General features: G+C 45.1%; 2 protein-coding genes across 8 annotated transcripts in view; both read left to right on the forward strand.

Moving 5' to 3' along the window:
- The window catches only part of tdrd9 (tudor domain containing 9), a 117,079-nt gene extending 110,808 nt beyond the window's left edge, over nt 1–6,271 (forward strand). For all 3 annotated transcript variants that reach the window (XM_086003094.1, XM_086003092.1, XM_086003093.1), the window contains exons 35-36: nt 3,407–3,479; nt 5,594–6,271. In XM_086003094.1, the coding sequence (XP_085859220.1) occupies nt 3,407–3,479; nt 5,594–5,683 (163 nt within the window). In that variant the 3' untranslated portion in view covers nt 5,684–6,271. The remainder of the gene's footprint in view (nt 1–3,406; nt 3,480–5,593) is intronic.
- A 10,300-nt stretch (nt 6,272–16,571) lies between these two features.
- aspg (asparaginase homolog (S. cerevisiae)) overlaps nt 16,572–24,979 on the forward strand; it is a 149,596-nt gene continuing 141,188 nt past the window's right edge. For all 5 annotated transcript variants that reach the window (XM_086003096.1, XM_086003095.1, XM_086003097.1 and 2 more), the window contains exon 1: nt 16,572–16,870. In XM_086003096.1, the coding sequence (XP_085859222.1) occupies nt 16,594–16,870 (277 nt within the window). In that variant the 5' untranslated portion in view covers nt 16,572–16,593. The remainder of the gene's footprint in view (nt 16,871–24,979) is intronic.

Consider the following 24,979-nt stretch of genomic DNA (forward strand, 5'->3'; position numbering starts at 1 on the left):
TACGGGATTTTATAAAGTGGAATAGCCGGGTGACCCCCGGGTGGCAGAGGCCATTGTGGAGGCCCTGTAGCCTGACCCCTGGATGCTGGCACACATCCCTCGTGATAGGGCGTCGGGGGATTCGTTGAGGGCCCCCGGCCTATATATTATGTCGTACTCAAACGTGGAGAGTTCGATCCGCCACCTGAGAATTTTGTCGTTCTTGATCTTCCCCCTCTGTTGTTAAACATGAAGGCTACCGACCACTGGTCGGTAAGCAGGGTGAAGCGTTTGCCGGCTAGGTAGTGCCTCCAGTGCCGCACTGCCTCCACTATGGCCTGGGCCGCCTCCTCTACCGAGGAGTGCCTGATCTCGGGCCCTTGGAGGGTTCTTGAAAAAAAGGCTACGGGCCGCCCATCCTGGTTGAGGGTGGCTGCTAAAGCGAAGTCGGACGCATCGCTTTCGACCTGGAAAGGGATGTTTTCGTCCACTGCCCGCAGCGCGGCCTTCTCAATGTCGTGTTTAATGCTGTTGAAGGCGGCGTGGGCCTCGGCTGTGAGCGGGAAGGACGTTGATTTCAGGAGGGGACGGGCCTTGTCGGAATAATTGGGGACCCATTGGGCGTAATAGGAGAAGAACCCCAGGCACCTTTTCAGGGCCTTGGGAGTGTTTGGTAGGGGTAGCTCCCGTAGGGGGCGCAATCGGTCGGGGTCCGGACTGATTTCCCCGTTTTCCACCACGCAGCCCAGGATACAGAGGCGCGTGGTGCTAAAGACATACTTATCCTCGTTGTAGGTGAGATTGAGTCTGAGGGCGGTTTTCAGAAATCTCGCGAGGTTCGAGTCGTGGTCTTGCTGGTCGTGGCCACAGATGGTGACGTTGTCTAGGTATGGGTAGGTGGCTGTTAACTGGTTCTCATCGACCATGCGGTCCATCTCCCGCTGGAAGACCGAGACCCTGTTCGTTACCCCAAAGGGGACTCTGAGGAAGTGGTAGAGACGTCCGTTCGCCTCGAAGGCGGTGTATGGACGGTCCTCCGGCCTAATGGGGAGCTGGTGGTATGCCGATTTTAGGTCGATGGTGGAAAACACCCGGTATTGCGCGATTTGGTTAACCATATCCGCTATGCGGGGCAGAGGGTAGGCGTCTAGCTGGGTGTATAGATTAACCGTCTGGCTATAATCTATCACCATCCGCTTCTTTTCGCTACCCTTAACTACTACTACCTGGGCGCGCCACGTGCTGGTACTGCATTCGATGATACCCTCCCGCTTGAGTCTTTCTACTTCCGACGCAATGAACCGTCTATCCTCCCAGCTGTACCGCCTACTCTTGGTCGCTATGGGTCGACAGTTGGGTGCGAGGTTGGCGAACAGAGGGCGGCTTGACCTTCAGGGTAGCCAGACCCCGCACTGAGGGGCGGCTGGGACCCACCGTAGGTAAGCGTGATACTTTGGTGGTGGCACTGGAAGTCCAGACCCAAGATCACGCTCACAGAGATCTGGCATTATCAATAGTTTAAAATCTCTGTAATCATTGCCTTTTACCGACAACATAACCGCGCAGAAACCTGTAATTTTTGAGGTATGAGTCTTATCGGCCATGGCGATTTTGCCCTGTGTGGGGACTATCGTTAGAGAAAGTCGTTTTACCAGGCTAGGATGAATAAAGCTTTCGGTCCTCCCGCAGTCACTCAAGCATTTAACCTTGTTCCCGTTTACCTCTATGTCCATCATCGATTTAGACAACGGATGTGGCCTGGATTGATCCACTGTGATCGAGGCCACCAGTGGGTCCTGGAGGTCCGTGTAGTCGGGGCAAGATGGTGGACTCCATGAGGGTGGACAAGATGGCTTCCAAGATGGCTGCTCCCACGGCGCGCACGCGGCGGTGGTGGAGTTGGAGACGGGGTTCCCTCTGCAGACTTTGCTGAAATGTCCTTTCTTCCCGCATTTAAAACGGGTGGTGCCCTTCGCTGGGCACAGATGCCTGGAGTGTTTGTCCTGACCGCAGAAGTTGCATTTCGGGCCCGATGCATCGCGGCAGTAGTGGGGCTCCTGGGTGGGGGCTGGGGCTCCGATGGTGCTGGGCTGGCCTGAGACCTGGGAGGTGAAGATGGCTTCCAAGATGGCGGCCCCCACGGCGCGCACGAGGCGGAGTGGGCTGCGTGGCCTGGGGAACAGGATTCAGAGTTCCTCTGGGCCATATCCAGCGATCGCGCTATATCTATAGCCTGTTTTAAGTCCAGTCCCTCCTTTTCAAACAGTTTCTGCCGAATATAATTTGAACTGAGGCCCGCAATAAGGGAGTCTCGAATCAGCTCCTCCGTGTACACGATGGCAGACACGGCCTTACAGTTACAGTCTCTGCCCAGTACTTTTAGGTTTAGTATAAAGTCCTCTAGTGACTCACCATGCCGCTGCGTGCGAGTCGTCAGAGATGCCTGGCGTACACCACGTTTATTGGCCGCGCGTAGTGGGCCTTCAGGATGGTGCAGGCATCCTCGTAGCTGGTGGCATCTTGGATGAGAGGGGAGACCCGATGGCTCACCCAGTTTCATGTCTCCGGTAGCGGTTTCGGCTGCGGCTATGGCAGTGGATGAGTTTGCAATGAAAAATTCGAAGCATTGGAACCAGTGTCCGAACTGTGTGGCTGCGTCTGAGGCATGGGGGTCCAGATCCAAGCGCTCTGGTTTCAGGAGTCGATCCATCTTGGTGTTTGTGATTAAAATTGATATGCCATCAATGACTCAAAGACAAGGATTCAACTGAAGGCTTTTAATCACTAAGAACATAGCAGCATAGCAGGCCTTCCCACATTGGGTTCGTCTGGTAGTGAGTGACTCATGCAGCTCCTGAGACCTTTATATGGCAAAAGACAGGGGCGTAGCCAATACACACAATAGGAACAAAAGGGTGCGGTTCACACAATACAAGCAGGTGAAATACAAGCAGGTCTGATGAAGGCATATTTCATCACACGCGCTGCATCAGCGGTTGAGTTTGCTACTTTCCGGAGAAACTTTTACTTCAGTGTTTCATCTCTGATCATTTTTGCTCTGGTGGATTCGGGAACAGTGTCTCGTACAGTTTTGCTTTCTGAAGGTTATTTCTGCTGGTCAGTGTTTAAAGTTGGTGCTGTGTTTCCTTGCCAAAGATTACATTCTTTATAGGGGCTGGTCCTCTGGGTGCTGTGTTTCCTTGCCAAAGATTACATTCTTTATAGGGGCTGGTTCTGTGGGGCCTGTGCCATAAATTTTGCAGTGAATGGTTCTGCATTCCAGAGGACTTTCCATTAGAGTAGTCACTTAAGTTTAAGCAACACCTCGCTTTCACTAATGTTGTGTTTAGTGTCACCTACTGGTGCCGTACCAATGGCATGTGGAGAGTTAAATTCTGACTAACTCTAAATTTTTCTCTGTTCACAGTGTTTTTACTGGAAAGAAACCTAGAGAAACTGTTAAGTCACACTACTTTGAAAGGCCATACCAGTGGAATCAGGTAGTTATGCATTTTCTTGCTTGCAATATAATCCTTAAAGGCTGCTGCATCACAACCGACATGTGCTGTTCACATTTTCCAAATCACAGTTGTGAAGGTATTCCAATTTAAAACCTAACCTTGACTGATAATTCGTTTGTTTCCTTTCTAGATCCCTAGTTGCCAATCTTGGCTGGATTGTCTGAGTCAACCCCCTGGGGGGTTGGGGTGGGGGTGGATCAGCTTTCTTTGCACTAGAGTACATCCTATTTGATGTTCATGGAGAACTCCAGTTGTACTGAGAGCAGAAATTACTATAAGCCCTTTGTTTTTCTTTTACCATGACATAGTGCCTTCAGGAGAGGAGGAGAGCAAAGGGGATAAAATTTGAACTACAACAAAATTCACCCTCCCAAAAATAACAAGGGGCAGCCAGCCAGTCTTCGTACCCCAATTCTCAACCTCTGCTTCAGCATACCTCGGGCCTCATGGTTACAATGGTGCAGACCCATATTAGGCAAAGCATTTACCCATTGAACTACAGAGGGGGTTTCATTCCATAGTTTGAAGTTCTTGTTGTAGTTCATTCATACTACACTAGACTCCTTTACTGAAAAGATAGGGATGAAAAACAGCCTGAATGCTAACCTTCGATAATGTGTCACCCAAGTTCTATAATTTGGTAGCTGTTGCAGGTATTCTGAAACTGGTTAAGATTGGGATACCAAGGATAATTATTTTTGAGAGGATGCATCTTACAGTTTAAATGTCCCTCGTTTCCTCTCTTCACTTGAAGACACTGACTCGTGTGAAAATAGAATACCATTTCACGTTGTGAATATATCAAGGCATTTGTGTGGTGAAATACTTTTTGGAATGCAGTGAATTGTTGATACTGAGTTTCCTTATGGCATGTGTGTGTCTATTTCCAGGGTAGTGGGCAGAGGAAATAGGGTCGGTGCCGGGTCTTTGCCCCTTCTGTACATATCACTTGTTTTCTGGGGCATCCCCCATGTGGACAGGCAGTTCATTTTAAGTTCAATGCAAAATACCTCCTACATTATCTTGTGATGATTCCACTGGGTGTTGGGGAGGCAGGGCTGCCCTTTCAGGTTGGAAAATCTGTGAAGGGGCCACCAGCAACTCACTGTATATTAAGAAATTGTGTATTTTAGCCCGGAAGATCATAGATTTTAGGAGATTACAGAAGTTAATTTTACAAAAATGTCCTATTGCTCCATGCAGTCTTTAAACTTGAGTTAAGCTGCTCTGAAAGGTTTGCGGAGAAGATGTGATTGAAGAAACGTGATGATGAAAGTCAGTGGCAGCCTCACTTTACAATACAGTTGGGGGGGGAAAATTGAGTCGTGCCCCCTTTGGGGCTCGAACTTAGCGCCCCGCCTCCCTCTTGGGGTGCTATGAGGGAATATTGCACCGCGGTACTGCAGGCCTTCCTCCCCTTAAAGGGGAAGGGCCTTGCACAGCGCGACCCGGGGCCCAGCTGGGCCACCGGGGATCGGAGTGCCGGCAAGAGCCCGACACGTGAGAAGTGCCGGGCTCACAGAGCGCAGTTGGCACTCTGCGTGGGGGGGGTGCGGGTCAGGAGGCCGGGGACGGCAGCGGAGGCAGGTGCTGGCAGGCGGCCAGCAACAAAAATGGCCGCCTGGCACCTCGCCTTTAAATAACGCCGCCCAGCTGCAGGTAGGACCCCCTCGGGCATGACGTCCGGCAGTAAGTCGGGGCGCTACCAAAGATCGAGCGGGGCGCTGCGCACAGCGATGATACCATCTTGCGGCGGTGCTGCGGGCCGCTAACGGTTACCACCGCCGCTAAACCCATGCTGAACTTTGCGGGAGGCGTTGGCGGCGCCATGCCCGGGTGCTGGTTGCTTTGTGCCTTCTTAGGGTGCTAACTGGAGGCACAAAGCAACCGAATTTTTCCCCCTTTGAATTTTCTCAAGGCAGCATAAACATCTTAAGTCATGGATCATCCTCGCATTAATCTTAGTAGAAAAAATACTGTACTGTAATTACAATTGAAACACTATCAGAACAGACTAGGAAGAATGTGGAGTGAGAGAATAAGAGACAAGATGGCTCAATAAATATGTAGCTTATATGTCTTTGTTTCTTTAGGTGGACCCAGGACTCCTCTTGAACCAGTCCAGGGAAGAAAACAAAACGGTTCTGTACCAACTGCATTCCTTGGTACTGCTGAATGCTTAGACCATCATATTAAAGATGTGGTAATGCAGAGCATTACTGAGTTAGGGAGGAAAGGATGGAACCAGTTAGACCCAAGAAAATGAATAGTGTTTGTTGTTGGTGTCGGAGTGGCTGTTTTGGAAGGTTGTATTGTAGCTCATGGAACAAAAATGCCCATTTAAAAACAAATGATACTGAAATGTTTACATTCTGGGTTGTCGGATGCTTTAAAGGACAAGTTATTTCTTTAAAACTAGCAATGTATACCAAGCGCAAGCATATTTTCAGAAAGCAGCTAGCTTTGTTTTGTCTTCTATTTTTGTTGTAAATTAATGCATGAAGATTTGGTTGTCTGCAAGTGGGTATTGAAAACAGTTCCGTGTTAATTAAGGATAAAAGTTATTACACTGGCAAAAAGCCCAAAAATACTTTTGGTTTTATTGCTAAGCATTTGTAGCTTTTATTTGATTTCTGTGTTGAGGTGTACAATGGGCCATATTCCATCAGATATAACATTTCTGCATGAAGTACATAAGAATATCTTGCTCATTGTAACATTAGTTTGTTTAAAGTTGTTAATAAAGAAAACACATTTTTGAGCACCATAAATTACATGCCTGAATTTTAAATGTTTTTTTGAAGTGTCTTGCTAGAAGTATTTAACTATAAACTGCAGTTCACATTGTGACTTCCTGAGCTCAGGAACCTGGCCAAGTGACATTGTGTGGTGCATTTCAGAGCACCCACAGCAATACAAGTATATAACTGCAAGCTTGCACATCCTCACTCATCTAAAATTATAACTGTTACTTTCATTTTCCGGCTGTGGATTTGTCCAGCATACTGTGGTGAGCTACAGATCGACCCCCAGAATTCCCCTTGCCGTTGCCTTGGTAAGTTGGTGAACAGCAGCCAGGTTTCCTTGCATAGGGCTGAAAACTGTAGACCTCGTATTGGTTGTCTGAGTGACATTGGCAGAGGCCTCTCCTTTGCCATCCCCATGGGCTCCAAAAGTACACAGTGAGAGAAAACAGGCGAAAAATCGAGATACCAGGGTTTTCTTCAATCATTTTTTTTCTTTTATTAGTTTGTATCCTGTCCCCGAGTACCTTCAAGAAGGCCTATTTAAAAAAAAATAATAATAATAAAAAAAAACATTCTGTTCTAACCAGTTTTGGAGATGATCCAAGTTTTGCCCTAGAACACAGACTGCCAGTGTATGGTAGCCTAGTTGGAATAGCAAGCCAGTTCAACTGTGTTCAAAACCCATGGCAAATGGTGAAATTGGATTCAATAATAAATCTGACATTTTTCTGATACTCGCCCTTAAATTATCATGAAAACTACTGGATTGTCAGAAAAACCCAAATGGTTCACAAATGTTTTTCAGGGAAGGGAGCTTGCCACCTGGTCTGGCTGACACACAAGTCTAGTCCCACACTGTGGTGTAGTCTTAAACCTCTCTGAAGTTATCTAGAAAGCCACTCCATTGTAAATAATCACTACAAAGTTCAAAAATAATAAGAAAATTGGACCATCCTGTCGTCAATGACCCAGGAGGTGAGGACAGCACAGACCTGCAAGGAGTCGGCAGCACCCAAGGCAGTACAAATCCGGCAAATTCAAAAACAAAAAAAAACAAGGAGTGACGTCACAGGACAGCAGGTAGGTGATTGGTGACTATTAATGTTTTTTCTCTATAAGCTTCGCAGTGGTTTAAACTAAGAGCTGGGAAACTAATGTACTTTAGTAAATTAATAACTAGTTCAACAGCACGGTGGCATAGTGGTTAGCACTGTTGCCTCACAGCGCCAGGGACCTGGGTTCGAATCCGGCCTCGGGCGACTGTCTGTGTGGAGTTTGCACATTCTCCCCGTGTTTGCGTGGGTTTACTCCGGGTGCTCCGGTTTCCTCCCACAGTCCAAAGATGTGCAGGTTAGGTTGATTGGCTATGATAAATTGACCCTTAGTGTTAGGGGGATTAAATACGTGGGGTTACAGGGATCGGGTGGGGTATGTGTTGGGGTTACGGGGATCGGGTGGGATATGTGTCAGTGCAGGCTCGATGGGCCGAAATGGCCTCTATCTGCACTGTGGGGTTTCTGTGATTTCTGTGATAATTAAATTAATAAAACAAGGTTAGACTAAGATATGGCAGAGCAGGTTGTGTGTCTGGACTGCAGTATGTGGGAGGTGGGAGTTTGTGGACAGCGAGACTGTCCTGAGTGAACACATCTGCAGGAGATGTCTCCGTCTCGAATTTCTCCGACACACTGTCATTGAGCTGGAGTGCGAGTTGGAGACGCTCTGACACATAAGGGAGGGGGATGAGTATCTGGACAGTTTGCTCCAGACTTCGGTCACACCTCATAGAGAGGTGCAGGATCAGAATGGGATTGGTGTGACCGATAAGTGTGCCGAGTAAGGGGAGCCCAGGTAAGAAAGGGAATGAGAATCCACAGAAACTGATATTATCCAACAGGTACAGTGTACTTGCTAAAAAGGGAGTATGAAAAGAAACTTGCAAAGGATATCAAAATCAATACAAAGAAATTTTACAATTACATTAGGAAAAAGAGGGTAGGAGCAATGTTGGCCCCTTAAAAACTGAAAGCGGTGATATTGTCAGTGATAATAAGGAAATTGCAGACATGTTGAATAATTACTTTGCGTCAGTATTAAAGGAAGTAGGTGAGTACATTGCAGATGCCCTAACTATAATCTTCCAAAGTTCTCTCGGTTAGGAACTGTTCCTTAGATTGGAAAATTGCATATGTCACTCCTATTTAAGAATGGTGAGGGGGTAACCAGGGAATTATAGACCAGTTAGCTTAACATCTGTTGTCGGGAAATTGCTAGAGGCTCTAATTTAGGATCGGGTGACTGAACACCTCGCAAATTTTCAGTTGATCAGAGAGCGCCAGCATGGATTTGTGAAAGGTAGGTCATGCCTGACAAACCTGATTGAATTTTTTGAAGAGGTGACTAAAGTAGCAGACATGGTAATGTCTGTGGATGTTATTTATATGGACTTCCAGAAGGCATTTGATAAAGTCCCACATAAGAGACTGTTAACTAAAATAGAAGCCCACGGAATTGAGGGCAGCTTATTGACCTGGTTAGGAAATTGGCTGAGCGGCAGGAGACGAGAGTAGGGATAATAGGTAGGTATTCAAATTGACAGGATGTGACTAGTGCTGTCCTGCAGGGATCTATGTTGCGGCCTCCACTATTCACTGAATTTATTAACGACATAGATGATGGCATAGAAAGTCATATATCCAAATTTGCCGATGGCACAAAGATAGGAGGCAGTGTCGATGAAAGCATAACATTACAAAGGGATATTGATAGATTAAGTGGGCAGAACTGGCAAATGGATTTCAATGTAAGCAAATGTGAGGTCATCTACTTTGGACCTAAAAAGGAGAGAACAGGGTACTTTCTAAATGGTGAAAAGCTAAAAACAGTGGAGGTCAAAAGAGACTTGGGGGTCCAGATACATAGATCATTAAAGTGTCATGGACAGGTACAAAAAAAAAAAATTTAAAAGGCTAATGGAATGCTGGCCTTTATATCTAGGTGAATAGAATACAAGGGGGTAGAAGTTATGCTGCAGCTGGACAAAGCCCTGGTTAGACCACACCTGGAGTACTGTGAGCAGTTCTGGGCACCGCACTGTAGGAAGGATATATTGGCCTTGGAGGGAGTGCAGCGTAGGTTTACCAGAATGATACCTGGACTTCAAGGGTTAAGTTACGAGGAAGAGATTACACAAATTAGGGTTGTATTCCTTAGAATTTAGAATGTTAGTGGGGTGATTTGATCGAAGTTTTCAAGATATTAAGGGGAACAAATAGATAGGGTAGATAGAGAGAAACTATTTCCACTGGCTGGGCTTTCTCGGACTAGGGGGCATAATCTAAAAATTAGAGACAGACCTTTCAGGAATGAAATTGGGAAATGCTTCTACACACAAAGGATGGTAGAAGTTTGGAACTCTCTTCCGCAAATGTCAATTGATACTAGATCAATCGTTAATTTTAAATTTTAGATTGATAGCTTTTTGTTAACCAAAGGTATTAAGGGATATGGGCCAAAAGCGGGTATATGGAGTTAGGTCACAGATCAGCCATGATCTCATAGAATGTCGCAACAGGCTCGAGGGGCTGAATGGCCCACTCATGTTCCTATGTCGATACTTTATTTGAGCTGTTTCAGTTTTGTGTATAACTCAGAAAAACACGAAGTAATTGTCCGTAACCTTGGTTTGTACAAACTTTGTGATCCATGAAAACTCACCATTCTGCTTCTATGTGACAAACATGAACAAATTCATCTGTGGTCTTCCACAACAGCGCCTACTCCTGTTCCTATGTATTATATCAAGATAAGACTAAGGCACTCTTAACCCACTCGCAGTAATACCTGTGGGCTGGTGCCCAAGTTGGGAGACTTGTCCCACAGACTAGTCTGACAGAGTTTCTACTCACAGAATAGTATCCATCAGTCAACATTCCAGACTCTTTCATCACCATCCCTGGGTATACCCTGTCCCACTGGCAGATAAACTCCCCAGAGGTAGAGGCACAGTGATGTACAGTTGGGTGGAGTGGCCCTGGGAGTCCTCGACATTGATTCCAGACCCCTGCAAGTCTTGTGGCTTCAAGTCAAACAAAGTCAAGGAAACCACAACTGCAGCACCCCCCCCCACCCCCCCCCCCCCGCCTCCAACTGATGAATGAGTACTCCTCCATGTTGGAAATCACGAAGGAAGATCTACGAGAAGAAAGGACAAGAAAGTACTCTGGTCAGAACCACTCGGCTCCAGATCTCATTGCAGCCTTGATCCAGATATGGACGCAAGAGATGAATGACAGAGGAGAGGTGAGAATAGCTGCCCTCGACATTAAGGAACAGATTTGACCAAGAAGCCCAAGCAAAACAGGACAAAGGGAAAACACTCCAGTGGCTAGTTATACCTGACGCAATGCAAGATGGTTGTGTTTCAGTCATTAGAGCTCCAGGACATCATCGCAGGAGTTCTTAACGGAAGAATCCGTGGCCCAACCATTTTCAGCTGCTTCATCAGTGACCTTCCCTCCATTATAAGATCAGAAGTGGACTTGTTCACAGATGATTCCACAGTATTCCACTCCATTTATGACTCCTCCAGTAATGAAGTAGCCCGTGCCAGCCTACAGCAGAACCTGGATACAATTCAAACTTGGGCTGACAAAAGGTCAGCTAGCATTAGTGTCACATAAGTGCCAGGTAATGACCATCTCAAACAAGAGAGAGCCATCTTTTTACCCACTATTGCAAACTCCCCTAACATCAACATCCTGGGGGGTCATCATTGACCAGAAGCTGAATTGGACCAGCCATATCAACATCGTTGTGACAAGGGCAGAGGTTGGCTACTGCTGTTCTGAATGAGTGTCTCACTTCCTGGCCCCTCCAAGCCTTTCCATCGCCTACAAGGCTCAAGTCATGAGTGTAACGAAATACTTATCACCTGCCTGTATGGTGCAGCCAGAGCCACAATGGCAAAAGTCGACACCATCCAGGACTTAGTTAATGCCCTTGTCACTGGACTCTATATCCACCCCATTGTGGCTGCAGTATGTATGACCTACAGTAACTCACAAAGGTTACTTCGACAGCACCTCCCTCCCCTGTGACCGATACCACCAAGAAGAACAAGAACAGCAATGCTGTGGGAACACCATCCACTCAAGTTCCCTTCCCAATCACGCACCATCCTGACTTAGACGTACATTGCACAATTACTTGTATTCTAATAGTCTTTGTCTATATTACTGCAAAATTTGCATTCCTAATGATTCCTTCATCATTGCTGGGCCAGAATCCAGGAATTCTCTACCTAACCCTCTTGTAGGAGCACCATTGTTACAAGGATGAGTGTGTTTGAAGGAGAAGGCCCATCAACACCTAGGGGGAACTAGGAAAGGGCAATAAAAGCGGTCTTGCCAGTGTTACCCACATCTGAGAAAAAATAAAAATAAACTCCTCCCTTCTCGGGTCTGAACCTTGCCTTTGTGATTATTTTGCACTTTTATTTTATGTTGCATATCTCTCCACAGTCAATGAACTGCTTAACTCTACTTGTTTCTCAATCTAATTTTTGATTTTTTTTACTTTGTCTCACTTTTGTTGTCATTTGACTCCCTTTTTCTCTCCCTCTTCTGTAAATTTACGTCTCCTTTGCTTTGTCTTTTTTCTGTATCACTCAGTCTCTGTTTCTGCATGTCTTTTGTTTTCTCTCTCGCACAACCTCTCTTTCCCTGTCTCTCTTTCGTCCCCACTTGATGTAAGCCCCCAAAGTGCGGACTAAGTGATATACAAAGTCGACATCACTGGCTTGTTGAAAGAAAGACAGACCACTAATTGAAGTCAAAAACGGTTTACTCAGGCCTGAGGAGAGCCTTTAGATCACGTCTGAAACGGACTCTAACAAGCTTCTCAAAGTCCACACAGTTATACACATTTTGCATGTCCTCCCTCCTCAGAGATCCAATCGATTTAAAAGTCTATACATTAATCACTATCTAGGAGTATCTCATTCATACAGAATAACCTATAAGATAAGTTTCATTTTCCCCTGAAAGAGACATGCAAGTCTACTGATTTCTGGGAAATGAGTCATTCCCCCCTTCTGGCCCTACTGTTTTGTTTCTCCAGAAATGGGCTATGCCATTGTTTCCTTTTGTAAGTTTCATCTTTCTAAACTGGTAGTCATTTCTGCAATTAAACATACAAATAATTAGTACACTTCATCTTTAAACATTCTGTGGCTGCAATTGAGTTCTATCAAATATGCCGTTATGCTCAATTTTAATATCTTACTTCACCACTGAAACCAGATTCATGTTTTGAAGCTTTTGATAGCTGCATAAATTACCTTGCCTCTACTCTGATTACGAGGGACTCTGACTACTGCAGAAATATTTGGCTCCTGGAAGGGAACACTTGTGCTGGGACATAGGAAGTAAAAGGAGCCAGGAACTAGGAGGGAGTGGGGTTAGAAGAGGGTTCATTAGTGGTTACTTAAGATTAAAATGTCACCTTGTTCTGTTTGGTGGCTGTGCAATATAAATTCTGTTGATTGCAAAAGCCTGATAATACTGTGATTCAAAGTGAAATCTTTTTATAATTATCAGTAAATGTTAATGAGGAAGTGACTTCTCATAGAAAAGCATAGCACAGAATGAGTGGAATTATTTGCTTTAAAAATTGGTGCAGTATTTGACTAGGGAGCAATGTAAACTGGTGGGTCTGAATGCACGCAGTGGTTAGCGGTGGCAATTTGAAATGAGAGAAATCTGAAACGAATATTGGAACCGTTTCAATTTTTATTGTCATTGTATGACCTGAAGTATGGACATATCACAAATACTGTCTGTAGATATTTAATACTAGGGGGAACAAAAACATTCTTCTCTGCTACACAGCACAATGCCCCTGGATTGCAGAGCTCATGTCCACTGGCCTAGAAGTGGCGGGCTCTCCATATGCACACACAGGACCACCAGTTAAAAAAAAAATCAAAAAAAAATCAGTGTTTTATTGTAGATTTGTGGTGTTGCTCATGGAGAAAAGTAATAAAATTGACTGCCTGCAACTGTCCACTCTATCTTACTTCTTCATCCTTTCTATGTTGCTCTCCATGTCTTTGTGTTGCTCGCTATATTTTTCCCCTCTGTCTCTCCATTGTGGTGTTCATCTTTCGATTGTCTTTTTTACAAATTTTTCTTTATCGATGTACTCCAATCTACTTCATTCCTACCTCTTGCGTTTTTTTTAAAGCAGCCAATGTGTGCTGGGATAAGGTGGAGAGAGCTTGGGAGTTGCTGGAACATGTGTTGTTGAGAAAAATTTGGGTGGTGAGGCCTCAGAAGTGGAGAGGATTTACTTGTGATTAAGTGGGTGGGGTATGATTAGCCTTAGGGTTAGTGCAGCAGGCTGAGTGAATTGAGAGTACTTTGAGTGTGGGAACTCGGAACATTCGGGGGAGCTGGAGTCTGCCAGGACTGGGACAAAGGAAGCCAGTATGTTCTGAAACAGATCATCTAGATATCAACAGTAATGTCACACTGCACTCTTACTGCCACTTTACAGTTGCATTTGATGAAAGCAGGAGACAAAGAACATAAGCAGGAGTAGGCCATTCAGCCCCTTGAGCCTGCTCCGCCATTTAATGAGATCCTGGCTGATCTGATTTTTGCCTCAACTCCACTTTCCTGCCCGCTCCCCATAACCCTTGACTCCGCTGTTGCTCAAAAACCTGTCCATCTCAGCCTTGAATATATTCAATGAATCAGCTTCCACAGCTTTCTGGGGTAAAGAATTCCAAAGATTCACGACCCTCTGAGAGAAGAAATTTTTCTTCATCTCCATCTTAAATGGGCGACTCCTTATTCTGAGATTATGCCCCCTCGTTCTAGATTTTCCCCCACGAGGGGAAACGTCTTCTCAGCATCTACCCTGTCCAACCCCCTTAGAATCTTTTATGTTTCAATAAGATCACCTTTCTTCTGAATTCCAATGAGTATAGGCCCAACCTTTCCTCATAAGACAACCCTTCCATCCCAGGAATCAACCTAGCGAACCTTCTCTGAACTGCCTCCAATGCAAGTGTATCCCCCCTTAAATAAGGGGAGCAAAACTACGCAGTACTCTAGGTGTGGTCTCACCAGCACCCTGTACAGTTGTAGCAAGACTTCCCTACTTTTATACTCTATCCCCCTTGAAATAAAGGCCAACATTCCATTTGGCTTCCTAATTACTTGCACCTGCATGTTAACTTTTTGTGTTTCATGTACAGGGACACCCAAATCCCTCTGTACTGAGCAGCTATATACTGCAGCACACGTGGCAGCTGTGCCAGCAGAAATAGAAAGTGGGCCTGTTGAGAGTACAGATAGCAGCTGTGCTGGCAGGAGAGACACTATGTGGAATAACCGTGCAGGACCTCGAGTAGGGAGTCTCGTGAGGGAAAATTGTTGGAGGCATTAGAAGAAAATGGGTAACTTTGTGGATACAGATTGGAATTTTGTATTGAATTTTTTTTTTGTTAATTGTATTTTTAGTGTAATATTGTGGAGTGGCTGGGAAATCAACATGGCTACTCAAGACTGGTAACCTCAGCAATTTTTACTGGTTACTTCTGTGGTTCATTTGAGACCATCTGCAGGTTGGTCATTAACTCAAGTTCTATGTATATACACCAAACAAGATTATTAATTATATAGGTGCTAATTGTATAACTATTTGTGTTATAAATTATATAATATAATGGTACTCTTGTAAATATAATATAATACACCATTTGATGTAAGCCCCCAAAGTGCGGACTAAGTGATATACAAAGTCAACATCACTGGCTTGTTGAAAGAAAGACAGACCACTAATTGAAGTCAAAAACGGTTTACTCAGGCCTGAGGAGAGCCTTCAGATCATGTATGAAACGGACTCTAACAAGATTTTCAAAGTCCACACAGTTATACACATTTTGCATGCCCCCCCTCAGAGATTAATCATTATCTAGGAGTATCTCATTCATACAGAATAACCTATAAGGTAAGTTTCATTTTCCCCTGAAGGAGATATGCAAGTCTGCTGATTTCTTGGAAACAAGTCATGCAGGTCAGCTGATTTCTGGGAAATGAGTCATTCCCCCCTTCTGGCCCTACTGTTTTGTTTCTCCAGAAATGGGCTATGCCAGTGTTTCCTTTAGTAAGTTTCATCTCTCTAAACTGGTAGTCATTTCTGCAATTAAACATACAAATAATTAGTACACTTCATCTTTAAACATTCTGTGGCTGCAATTGAGTTCTATCAAACATGCCCTGTTATGCTCAATTTTAATATCTTACTTCACCATTGATGTAAGGTAGTGTAAATATAAACATGAATGCAGGTGGTGTGTATAATGTAGATATCAATCAATTTTTTATTAGTGGGTACCTATAATATACACCATGCATTCAATCAATTCTCCATTTGCGTGGTGGCGTATATAACAGAGGGTTGAATGCACCGTGTATATTAGGGAGGGGCTATGTATAATAAAGATTTGAATTCACATTGTATATTAGAGAGGGGGTGTAAATAATAGAGATTTAAATGAACAGTTAAGGGTCAACCACATTGCTGTGGATCTGGAGTCACATATAGGCCAAACCGGGTAAGGACGGCAGATTTCCTTCCCAAAAAGACATTGGTGAACCAGATGGGTTTTTACGACAATCTGATAGTTTCATAGTCACCATTACTGATACTAGCTTTTTTTAAATTCCAGATTTATTTAATTGATTTTAAATTCCCCAGCTGCCGTGGTGGGATTATGAACTCGCGTCTCCGTATCATTAGTCCAGGCCTCTGGATTACTAGTCCAGTGACATTACCACTGAGAGGGGATGTGTATAAGGAGAATTGAATGCATGGTGTATATTAGAGAATTTTGGGCATGGATTTGAGAGGTAACAGCATGTTTACGGACTTTGGAGAGGAAAGGGCGGTTGGAGATGGGGCAGTAGTTTGTAAAGATAGAGGGGTCAAGGGTTGGTATTTTGAGGGGAGGGGTGATAACGGATGTATATAATGGAGAATTGGATGTACGGTGTATATTAAAAAGGGGGTGTATATAACAAGGAATTGAATGCACGGTGTATATTTGAGAGGGGGTGTATATAATGGTGAATTGAATGCACGGTGTATATTTGAGAGCGGGTGTATATAATAGGGAATTGTATGCACGGTGTATATAATGGGGAATTGAATGCACGGCGTATATTTAAAAAAGGGGGTGTTGTTGAATGACTCCTGACGTCAGGCTCTGGTTTGATTGGCTCTGCCCACACCGCCTCCGTTTCCTCCTCTTCGTTACTTAGTCTGCCCTTGCTCTGATGGCGGAGAAGTTCATTTTGCCGAGCTCCGGCTCCAGTTGCAGCATTTCGTCGCTTTCCAGTGCGCTGTCCAACACCCGGCTCGACTTGATGGACTCGGAGAGCTTCGCTGTCCGCAACGGGTCGCGAATGTCCCGGCCGGCCGCCAGCGCCCAGGTACTGAGACGCCGGCGCCGCTCAAGCAGCTACAGCGTAGAGTCGGCGGACAGCCCAAGTGAGGTTCGAGTGCTGGTGATAAACACTGGAGGGACTATCGGCATGGTGTACCGAGATAACGGTGAGTGCAGTCAGCGACAGTGCACACGATTGGCAAACATTATAACGTGCCACATCCATCCTTCAGGGGCTGATTCTCATTATAAATTTTAAAGGGAGTTCAATTCTAAATGGGGTGCAGGAAGAGAGATATCTGGGGGTATATGTGCACAAATCGTTAAAGGTCGCAGGACAGGTTGAGAAAGCATATGGCATCCTGGGCTTTATAAATAGAGGCATAGAGTACACAAGCGAGGAAGTTATGATGAATTTTTATAAAACACCGATTCAGCCACAATTGGAGTATTGTGTCCAATTCTGTGCACCGCACTTTAGGGTGGATGTGAAGGCCTCAGAGAGGGTGAAGAAAAGATTTATGAGAATGCCTCAAGGGATGAGGGGCTTTAGTTACGGGGATAGATTGGAGAAGCTGGGTTTGTTCTCCTTGGAGCAAGAAGATTGAGAGGAGATTTGATAGAGGTGTTCATATTCATGAGGTAAACTGTTTCCATTGGCTGAAGGGTTGGGAACCAGAGGACGATTGGCAGAAGATCCAAAGGCGACAGGAATAGAAACTTTTTTACACAGTGAGTGGTTAGGATCAGGAATGCACTGCCTGAAAGGGTGGTGGAGGCAGATTCAATCGTGGCTTTCAAAAGGAAGTTGGATAAGTACCTGAAGGAAAAATAATTGCAGGGCTACGAAGAAAGAGTGGGCTGACGTGCTCTTGCAGAGAGCCGGCACGGGCTTGATGGGCCGAATGGCCTCCTGTGCTGTAACCATTCTATGATTCGAATGGGCCAGAGCCAACTTCAGGGGCTGAATGACATAATCTCAGCCTAGAGATGTGTTGTAACCCTAAAATGTCCTGAATCCTGTATTTGATATGAAATCCAAAGGTAGACCTGGTTTAATGACACTGTTGGTAAATTTTTAATGGGGCTAGTCAGGTGTCATTGCAGACAGTTGTAAATGGTAGACACCCGTTAGCTCAGTTGGTAGCACTCTCGCCTCTGAGTCAGAAGGTTGTGGGTTCAAGTCCCACTCCAGAGCCTTGAGTACAAAAATCTAGGCTGACACTCCAGTGCAGTGCTGAGGGAGTGCCGCACTGTCAGAGGTGCTGTCTTTCAGATGAGACGTTAAACCGAGGCCCTCTCTGCTCTGTCAGGTGGGTGTTAAAGATCCATTTGGAGCATTCGCGATGCTGAGGACGTCGTGAATATCAGATATAGCGAGTTGGTCACAACGCAGGTAAAGGGTGTACAGGCAGGAAGGGAATGGGTGACCAGCAGGCAGAGTAAGAGGCGCAGGCAGGTAATGCAGGAATCCCCTGCGGCCATCCCCCTCTCCAACAGATATACCACTTTGAATACTGTTGGGGGGATGACTCATCAGGGGAAGGCAGCAGCAGCCAACTTCCTGGCACCATGGGTGGCTCTGCTGCACAGGCTGGGAGGAAAGAGTGGAAGAGCTATAGTGATAGGAGACTCAATTGTAAGGGGAATAGATAGGCGTTTTTGCGGCCGCAATCGAGACTCCAGGATGGTGTGTTGCCTCCCTGGTGCACGGGTCAAGGACGTCTCGGAGCGGCTGCAGAACATTTTGGAGGGGGAGGGTGAACAGCCAGTTGTCGTGGTGCACATAGGGACCAACGATATAGGTAAAAAAACAGGATGAGGTCCTAAAAGCAGAATATAGGGAGTTAGGTAAATTTAAAAAATAGGACCTCAAAGGTAGTAATCTCAGGATTGCTACCAGTGCCACGTGCTAGTCAGAGTAGAAATGGGAGGATATTTCAAATGAATACGTGGCTAGAGGAATGGTGCAAGGAGGAGGGATTCAAATTCTTTGGATATTGGAACCGGTTCTGGGAGAGGTGGGACCAGTACAAACAGGACGGTTTGCACCTGGGCAGGGCCGGGACCGATGTCCTAGGGGGAGTGTTTGCTAGTGCTGTTCGCGGGGGTTTAAACTAAAATGGCAGGGGGTTGGGAACCTGAGCATGGAGACAGAGGAAAGGAAAACAGGGATAAAAGCAAAAGATAGGAAGGAGAAAAACAAAAGTGGCAGTCAGAGAAATCAACTGTTTAAATCAAACGTGGCCGCAGTAAATAATAATTCGAATAGGTCTAAGAGCGTTAAATAAACAAGCCTGAAGGCTTTGTGTCTTAATGCGAGGAGCATTTGTAATAAGGTGGATGAATTGGCTGCACAAATAGAGGTAAACAGATATAATTTGGTTGGGATTACAGAAACATGGCTCAAGGATGGCCAAGACTGGGAACTCAACATCCAGGGGTATTCGATATTCAGGAAAGATAGGCAAAAAGGAAAGGGAGGTGGGGTAGCATTACTGGTTAAAGAAGGGATTAATACAATTGTAATGAAGGATATTAGCTCTGATGACGTGCAATCTGTATGGGTAGAATTGAGAAATACTAAGGGGAAAAAAAATTAGTGGGAGTGGTATATAGACCTCCAAACAGTAAGGCGGAGGTTGGGGATGGCATTAAAAGGGAAATTAAAGAAGCGTGCAATAAGGGCACAGCAGTCATCATGGGTGACTTTAATCTACATATAGATTGGGCCAACCAAATTAGTAACAATACTGTGGAGGAGGAATTCCTGGGGTGTTTACGGGATGGTTTCCTGGACCAATATGTCGAGGAACCAACCAGCGATCAGGCCATCTTAGACTGGGTATTATGTAATGAGAAAGGATTAATTAGCAATCTTGTTGTATGAGGCCCCTTGGGTCGGAGCGATCATAATGTGATCGAATTCTTCATTAAGATGGAGAATGAAGTAGTTGACTCAGAGACAAGGGTCCTCAATTTAAATAAAGGAAACTACGATGGTCTGAGGAGCGAGTTGGGTAGGATTGATTGGGGAATGTCACTCAAAGGGTTGACAGTGGATAGGCAATGGCAAACATTCAAAGACCGAATGGATGAGCTACAGAATTTGTTCATCCCAGTTTGGCATAAAAATAAAACAAAAAAGATGACTCAACCGTGGCTAACAAGGGAAATTAGGGATAGCATAAGATCCAAGGAGAGGACATATAAACTGGCTAGAAAAAGCAATAATCCTGAGGATTGGGAGCAATTTAGGAGTCAACAAAGGAGGACAAAGGGATTAATTAAGAAAGGGAAAATAGAATATGAGAGTAAGCTTGCAGGGAACATAAAAACTGACCGTAAAAGCTTTTATAGATACGTGAAGAGAAAAAGATTGGTGAAGTCAAGCGTAGGTCCCTTAGTCAGAATAATGGGAAACAAGGAAATGGCAGACCAACTAAATACATACTTTGGTTCTGTCTTCACAAAGGAGGACACAAATAACCTACCAGAGATGTCGGGGAACATAGGGCCTGATGAAAGGGAGGAACTGAAAGAAATCAGTATTTGTAGGGAAATGGTGTTAGGAAAATTGATGGGACTGAAGGCTGATAAATCCCCAGGGCCTGATGGTCTACATCCCAGGGTACTTAAGGAAGTGGCCCTAGAGATAGTAGATGCATTGCTGGTCATCTTCCAGTGTTGAAACGGATTCTTTTGCCCTCAATCTGGTTCAGTACAAACACTGAGTCGAATACTGGTTGAGTTCAACAGTTGTTTTATTCTGTTGTCCCGGGAGACTTACTCTGATACAGCACAGTTCTGACTCCAGCAGAGTCTCGACAGGTTCCACCAGAGCAAGTAATCTTTCATACAGAGTACCACATTATTATACTTGCTTTTGAGAAGACATTAACACATCTTACAGTCTGCACCAATCCTGAGCTGGGCACGTACACATTTAAATTGATTTCCTGGCCTGGCAGTTTGAAATAAAGAAGTCACATTTCACTGAAATGGTTTATAGTTTCGGAAATATGCGGGTAATGGTTTCACGATCACCTAATCAGTATGGTAATGTGTTTTCTGATCGCCTATTGTCTGTATATCCTCTGCACTCCGCCCTACACTGTTTCCACCAGCAAGGTGTGACATTGTGGGTGCCAGCCATATTAGCAGCCACAGATCAGTTTAGCTTTTCCTGAGTTAACATGATCATCTCTTACAATATGCAAGTGACTCAGCGATGTCGACATTGCACCACCATTTTAAGCTAACAGGATCCTCCATTTTAGATTGACAGGGTCCTTGGCCATGCGAAGCGAGTTGTTACCCTATTTTTGCATTCTATATCCTCACCAGAACTCGATCGACTCTGGAACGGTACCCATGGATTGGAGGGTAGCTAATGTTACCCCACTATTCAAAAAAGGTGGTAGAGAAAAAGCGGGGAATTATAGACCGGTAAGCCTGACATCGGTAGTGGGGAAAATGCTGGAGTCTATTATAAAAGATGTAATAGCAGAGCACTTGGAAAGCAGTGATAGGATCGGACAAAGTCAACATGGATTTACAAAAGGTAAATCATGCTTGACTAATCTACTGGAATTTTTTGAGGATGTAACTGGTAAATTAGATAAGGGAGAACCAGTGGATGTGGTGTATTTGGACTTTCAGAAGGCTTTCGATAAGGTCCCGCATAAGAGATTAGCGTGCAAAATTAAGGCACATGGGATTGGGGGCAAGGTATTGACTTGGATAGAGAACTGGTTGGCGGACAGAAAGCAAAGAGTTGGAATAAACGGGTCGTTTTCCAAGTGGCAGGCAGTGACTAGTGGGGTACCGCAAGGATCGGTCCTAGGACCCCAGCTGTTCACAATATATATTAATGATCTGGACGAGGGAATTGGATGTAATATCTCCAAATTTGCAGACGACACAAAGCTGGGTGGGAGGGTAAGCTGTGAGGAGGATGTCGTGAAACTCCAGTACGATTTGGACAGGTTGGGTGATTGGGCAGAAACATGGCAAATGCACTATAATGTGGATAAATGTGAGGTTATCCACTTTGGTGGCAAAAACAGGAAGGCAGATTATTATTTGAATGGCAATAGATTGGGAGAAGGAGAAGTGCAAAGAGACCTGGGTGTTATTGTGCACCAGTCACTGAAGGTAAGCATGCAGGTGCAGCAGGCGGTTAAGAAGGCAAATGGTATGCTGGCCTTCGTAGCAAGAGTGTTCGAGTACAGGAACAAGGATGTCTTGCTACAGTTGTACAGGGCCTTGGTGAGACCGCACCTTGAGTATTGTGTGCAGTTTTGGTCACCTTACCTGAGGAAGGATGTTCTTGCCATGGAGGGAGTGCAGTGAAGATTCACCAGGCTGATACCTGGGATGGCAGGAATGACGTATGAGGAGAGATTGTGTCGATTGGGCTTATACTCACTGGAGTTTAGAAGATTGAGAGGGGATCTCATCAAAACCTATAAAATTCTGTCAAGTCTGGACAGACTAGATGCAGGAAGGATGTTTCGGATGGCCGGGGAGTCCAGAACCAGGGGTCATAGTCTAAGGATAAGGGGTAAGCCATTTAGGACTAAAATGAGGAGGAATTTCTTCACCCAGAGAGTGGTGAACCTGTGGAATTCTCTGCCACAGAGGGCGGTGGAGGCCAGTTCATTAAATATATTCAAGAAAGAGTTGGATATATTTCTTGAGGCTAAAGGGATCAAGGGATATGGGGAGAAGGCAGGGACAGGGTACTGAATTTGGATGATCAGCCATGATCTCATTGAATGGCGGAGCAGGCTCGAAGGGCCGAATGGCCTACTCCTGCTCCTATCTTCTATGTTTCTATGGCACTATTTCGAAGAAGAGCTGGAGAGTTATCCCCGGTGTCCTGGCCAATATTTATCCCTCAACCAACACAACAAAACCAGATTATCTGGTCATTATCACATTGCTGTTTGTGGGAGCTTGCTGTGCACAAATTGGCTGCCATGTTTCCTACATTACAACAGTGACCACACTTCAAAAAGTACTTCATTGGCTGTAAAGCGCTTTGAGACGTCCGGTGGTCATGAAAGGCGCTATATAAAGTCTGTCTTTCTTTCTATTTAACGGTGTGCCCTGGAGCGGAGTATTCTTGTTCCTCATGAACACCTGCTGTACTAAGCTCTATTTCACTCACTGCTCACCTTGCATTATGTGCAGTAATGTGCAGTGGGCCAATTAAACTCAGTCAAATCATAAGAGCCAAGATTGAGTAAATAAATGCCATGGCTACTAGAGCAGGCCAGAGGCTCACCTATTGACTCACTAAAGCCTCTCTACCTCCTACAAGGCACAAGTCAGGAGTGTGATGCAATATTCTTCACTTGCTCAGAGGGGTGCAGCTCCAACAAAACTCGAAGTTCAACACCATCCAGGACAAAGAAGTCTGCTTGATCATCATCCCATCCACTGACTTTAACATCCACTCCCTCACCATTGGCTACAGTGTGTACTGTCTACAGGATACACTGCAGCAAATCCCCATGGCTGCTTTGGTAGCACTTGCAACCTCCACCACCTAGAAGGACAAGGGCAAGAGGTGCATGGGAATACCATCACCTCCAAGTTTCCCTCCAAGTTACACACCATCTGACCTGGACATATATTGCTGTTCCTTGTGTTATGTATTGTGTGTTCTCCTCCCACCTGTGGTGGCGCTGTCACAGGAGATAAATGGTTGGGTATTCTCTCGGTTAAGTTTAGCTTTCTTTGTTCGGAACTTTCCAGAACTTCCTTTCCTTCCAATAAAGCACTTCATGTTTGAATCTCTGAGTTCTGAGTCCTAAATTGTGTCTAGGTAGAAAGGTACCGACACAACACCTTGATTGTTGCAGGGTCAAAATCCTGGAACTCCCTCCCTAACAGCATTGTGAGAGTACCTTCACCGTCACCACTTGGACTGCAGCGTGTCAAGAGCGAGAGTCCAGATGGCTGTGTTGCCTGCCCGGTGCCTAGGTTCGGGACATCTGCTCTGGGCTGGAGAGGAACTTGCAGTGGGAGGGGGAGGAGCCAGTGGTCGTGGTCCATGTAGGGACCAACGACATTGGCAGAACTAGGAAAGACGTTCTGCTGACCGAGCATGAGCAGCTTGGGGCTAAATTAAAAAGCAGAACCTCGAGGGTAATAATGTCTGCATTATTACCTGAGCCATGAGCAAATTGGCATAGGGTAAATAAAATTAGAGAGCTGAATGCGTGGCTCAAAGAATGGTGTGGGAGAAATGGGTTTCGATTACTGGGGCACTGGCACCAGTACTGGGGAAAGTGGGATCTGTATCGTTGGGGCGGTCTTCACCTGAACTGTGCTGGGACCAGTGTTCTGGCGAGTCATGTAACTGGGGCGGTAGAGAGGGCTTTAAATTAAATAGTGGGGGCAGGGGATCAAATTTGGGGAGATGTGGTAAATCAAAGAGCAGAGACAAGGCAAGAGAGAAAGGTATTAATATGGGAAATGATAAACAGACTGACAGGAAGGTATAGAGAGTACAAATGTAAGAGTAAATCAACAGTTAAGGCTAGAGGTTACAAAAATAATAAAAGGAGAAAACTAAAGGCTCTGTATCTGAATGCACGTAGCATTTGAAACAAAACCGATGAATTGATAGCGCAAATAGAAATAAATAAGTATGATCTGATGGCCATTACAGAAACATGGCTGCAGGATGACATAGATTGGGACCTGAATATTGAAGGGTACATGACATTTAGGAAGGACAGGAAGCTAGGAAAAGGTGGAGGGGTGGCTGTTAATTAATGATGGTACTAGCACAATAGAGAGGGATGACCTAAGTTGAGGAAACCAGGATGTAGAAGCGGTTTGGGTAGAGATGAGAAATAATAAAGGCAAGCAGTCACTTGTGGGAGTGGTGTACAGGTCCCCTAACAGTAACCACACAGTAGGATGGAGTATAAAGGAAGAAATAATGGGAGCTTGTCAGAAAGGTACGGCAATAATCATGGGAGATTTTAATCTACATATAGACTAGAAAAATCAAATGGGCAAAGGTAGCTTAGATGAGGAGTTCATGGAATGTTTTTGGGATAGTTTCTTGCAACAGCATGTTCTGGAGCCAACCAGAGAGCAGGCTATACTAGACCTGGTATTGTGCAATGAGATAGGATTAATTAATGACCTCATAGTGAAGGCGCCCCTAGGTAGCAGCAATCATAATACGATTGAATTTTACATTCAGTTTGAGGGAGAGAAGAGTGGGTCCAAGACTAGTATTTTAAACTTAA

This window comes from Somniosus microcephalus, chromosome 12 (assembly GCF_052327205.1).
Source record: "Somniosus microcephalus isolate GS21.2 chromosome 12, FLI_Smic_1.0, whole genome shotgun sequence".
NCBI lineage: Eukaryota > Metazoa > Chordata > Chondrichthyes > Squaliformes > Somniosidae > Somniosus > Somniosus microcephalus.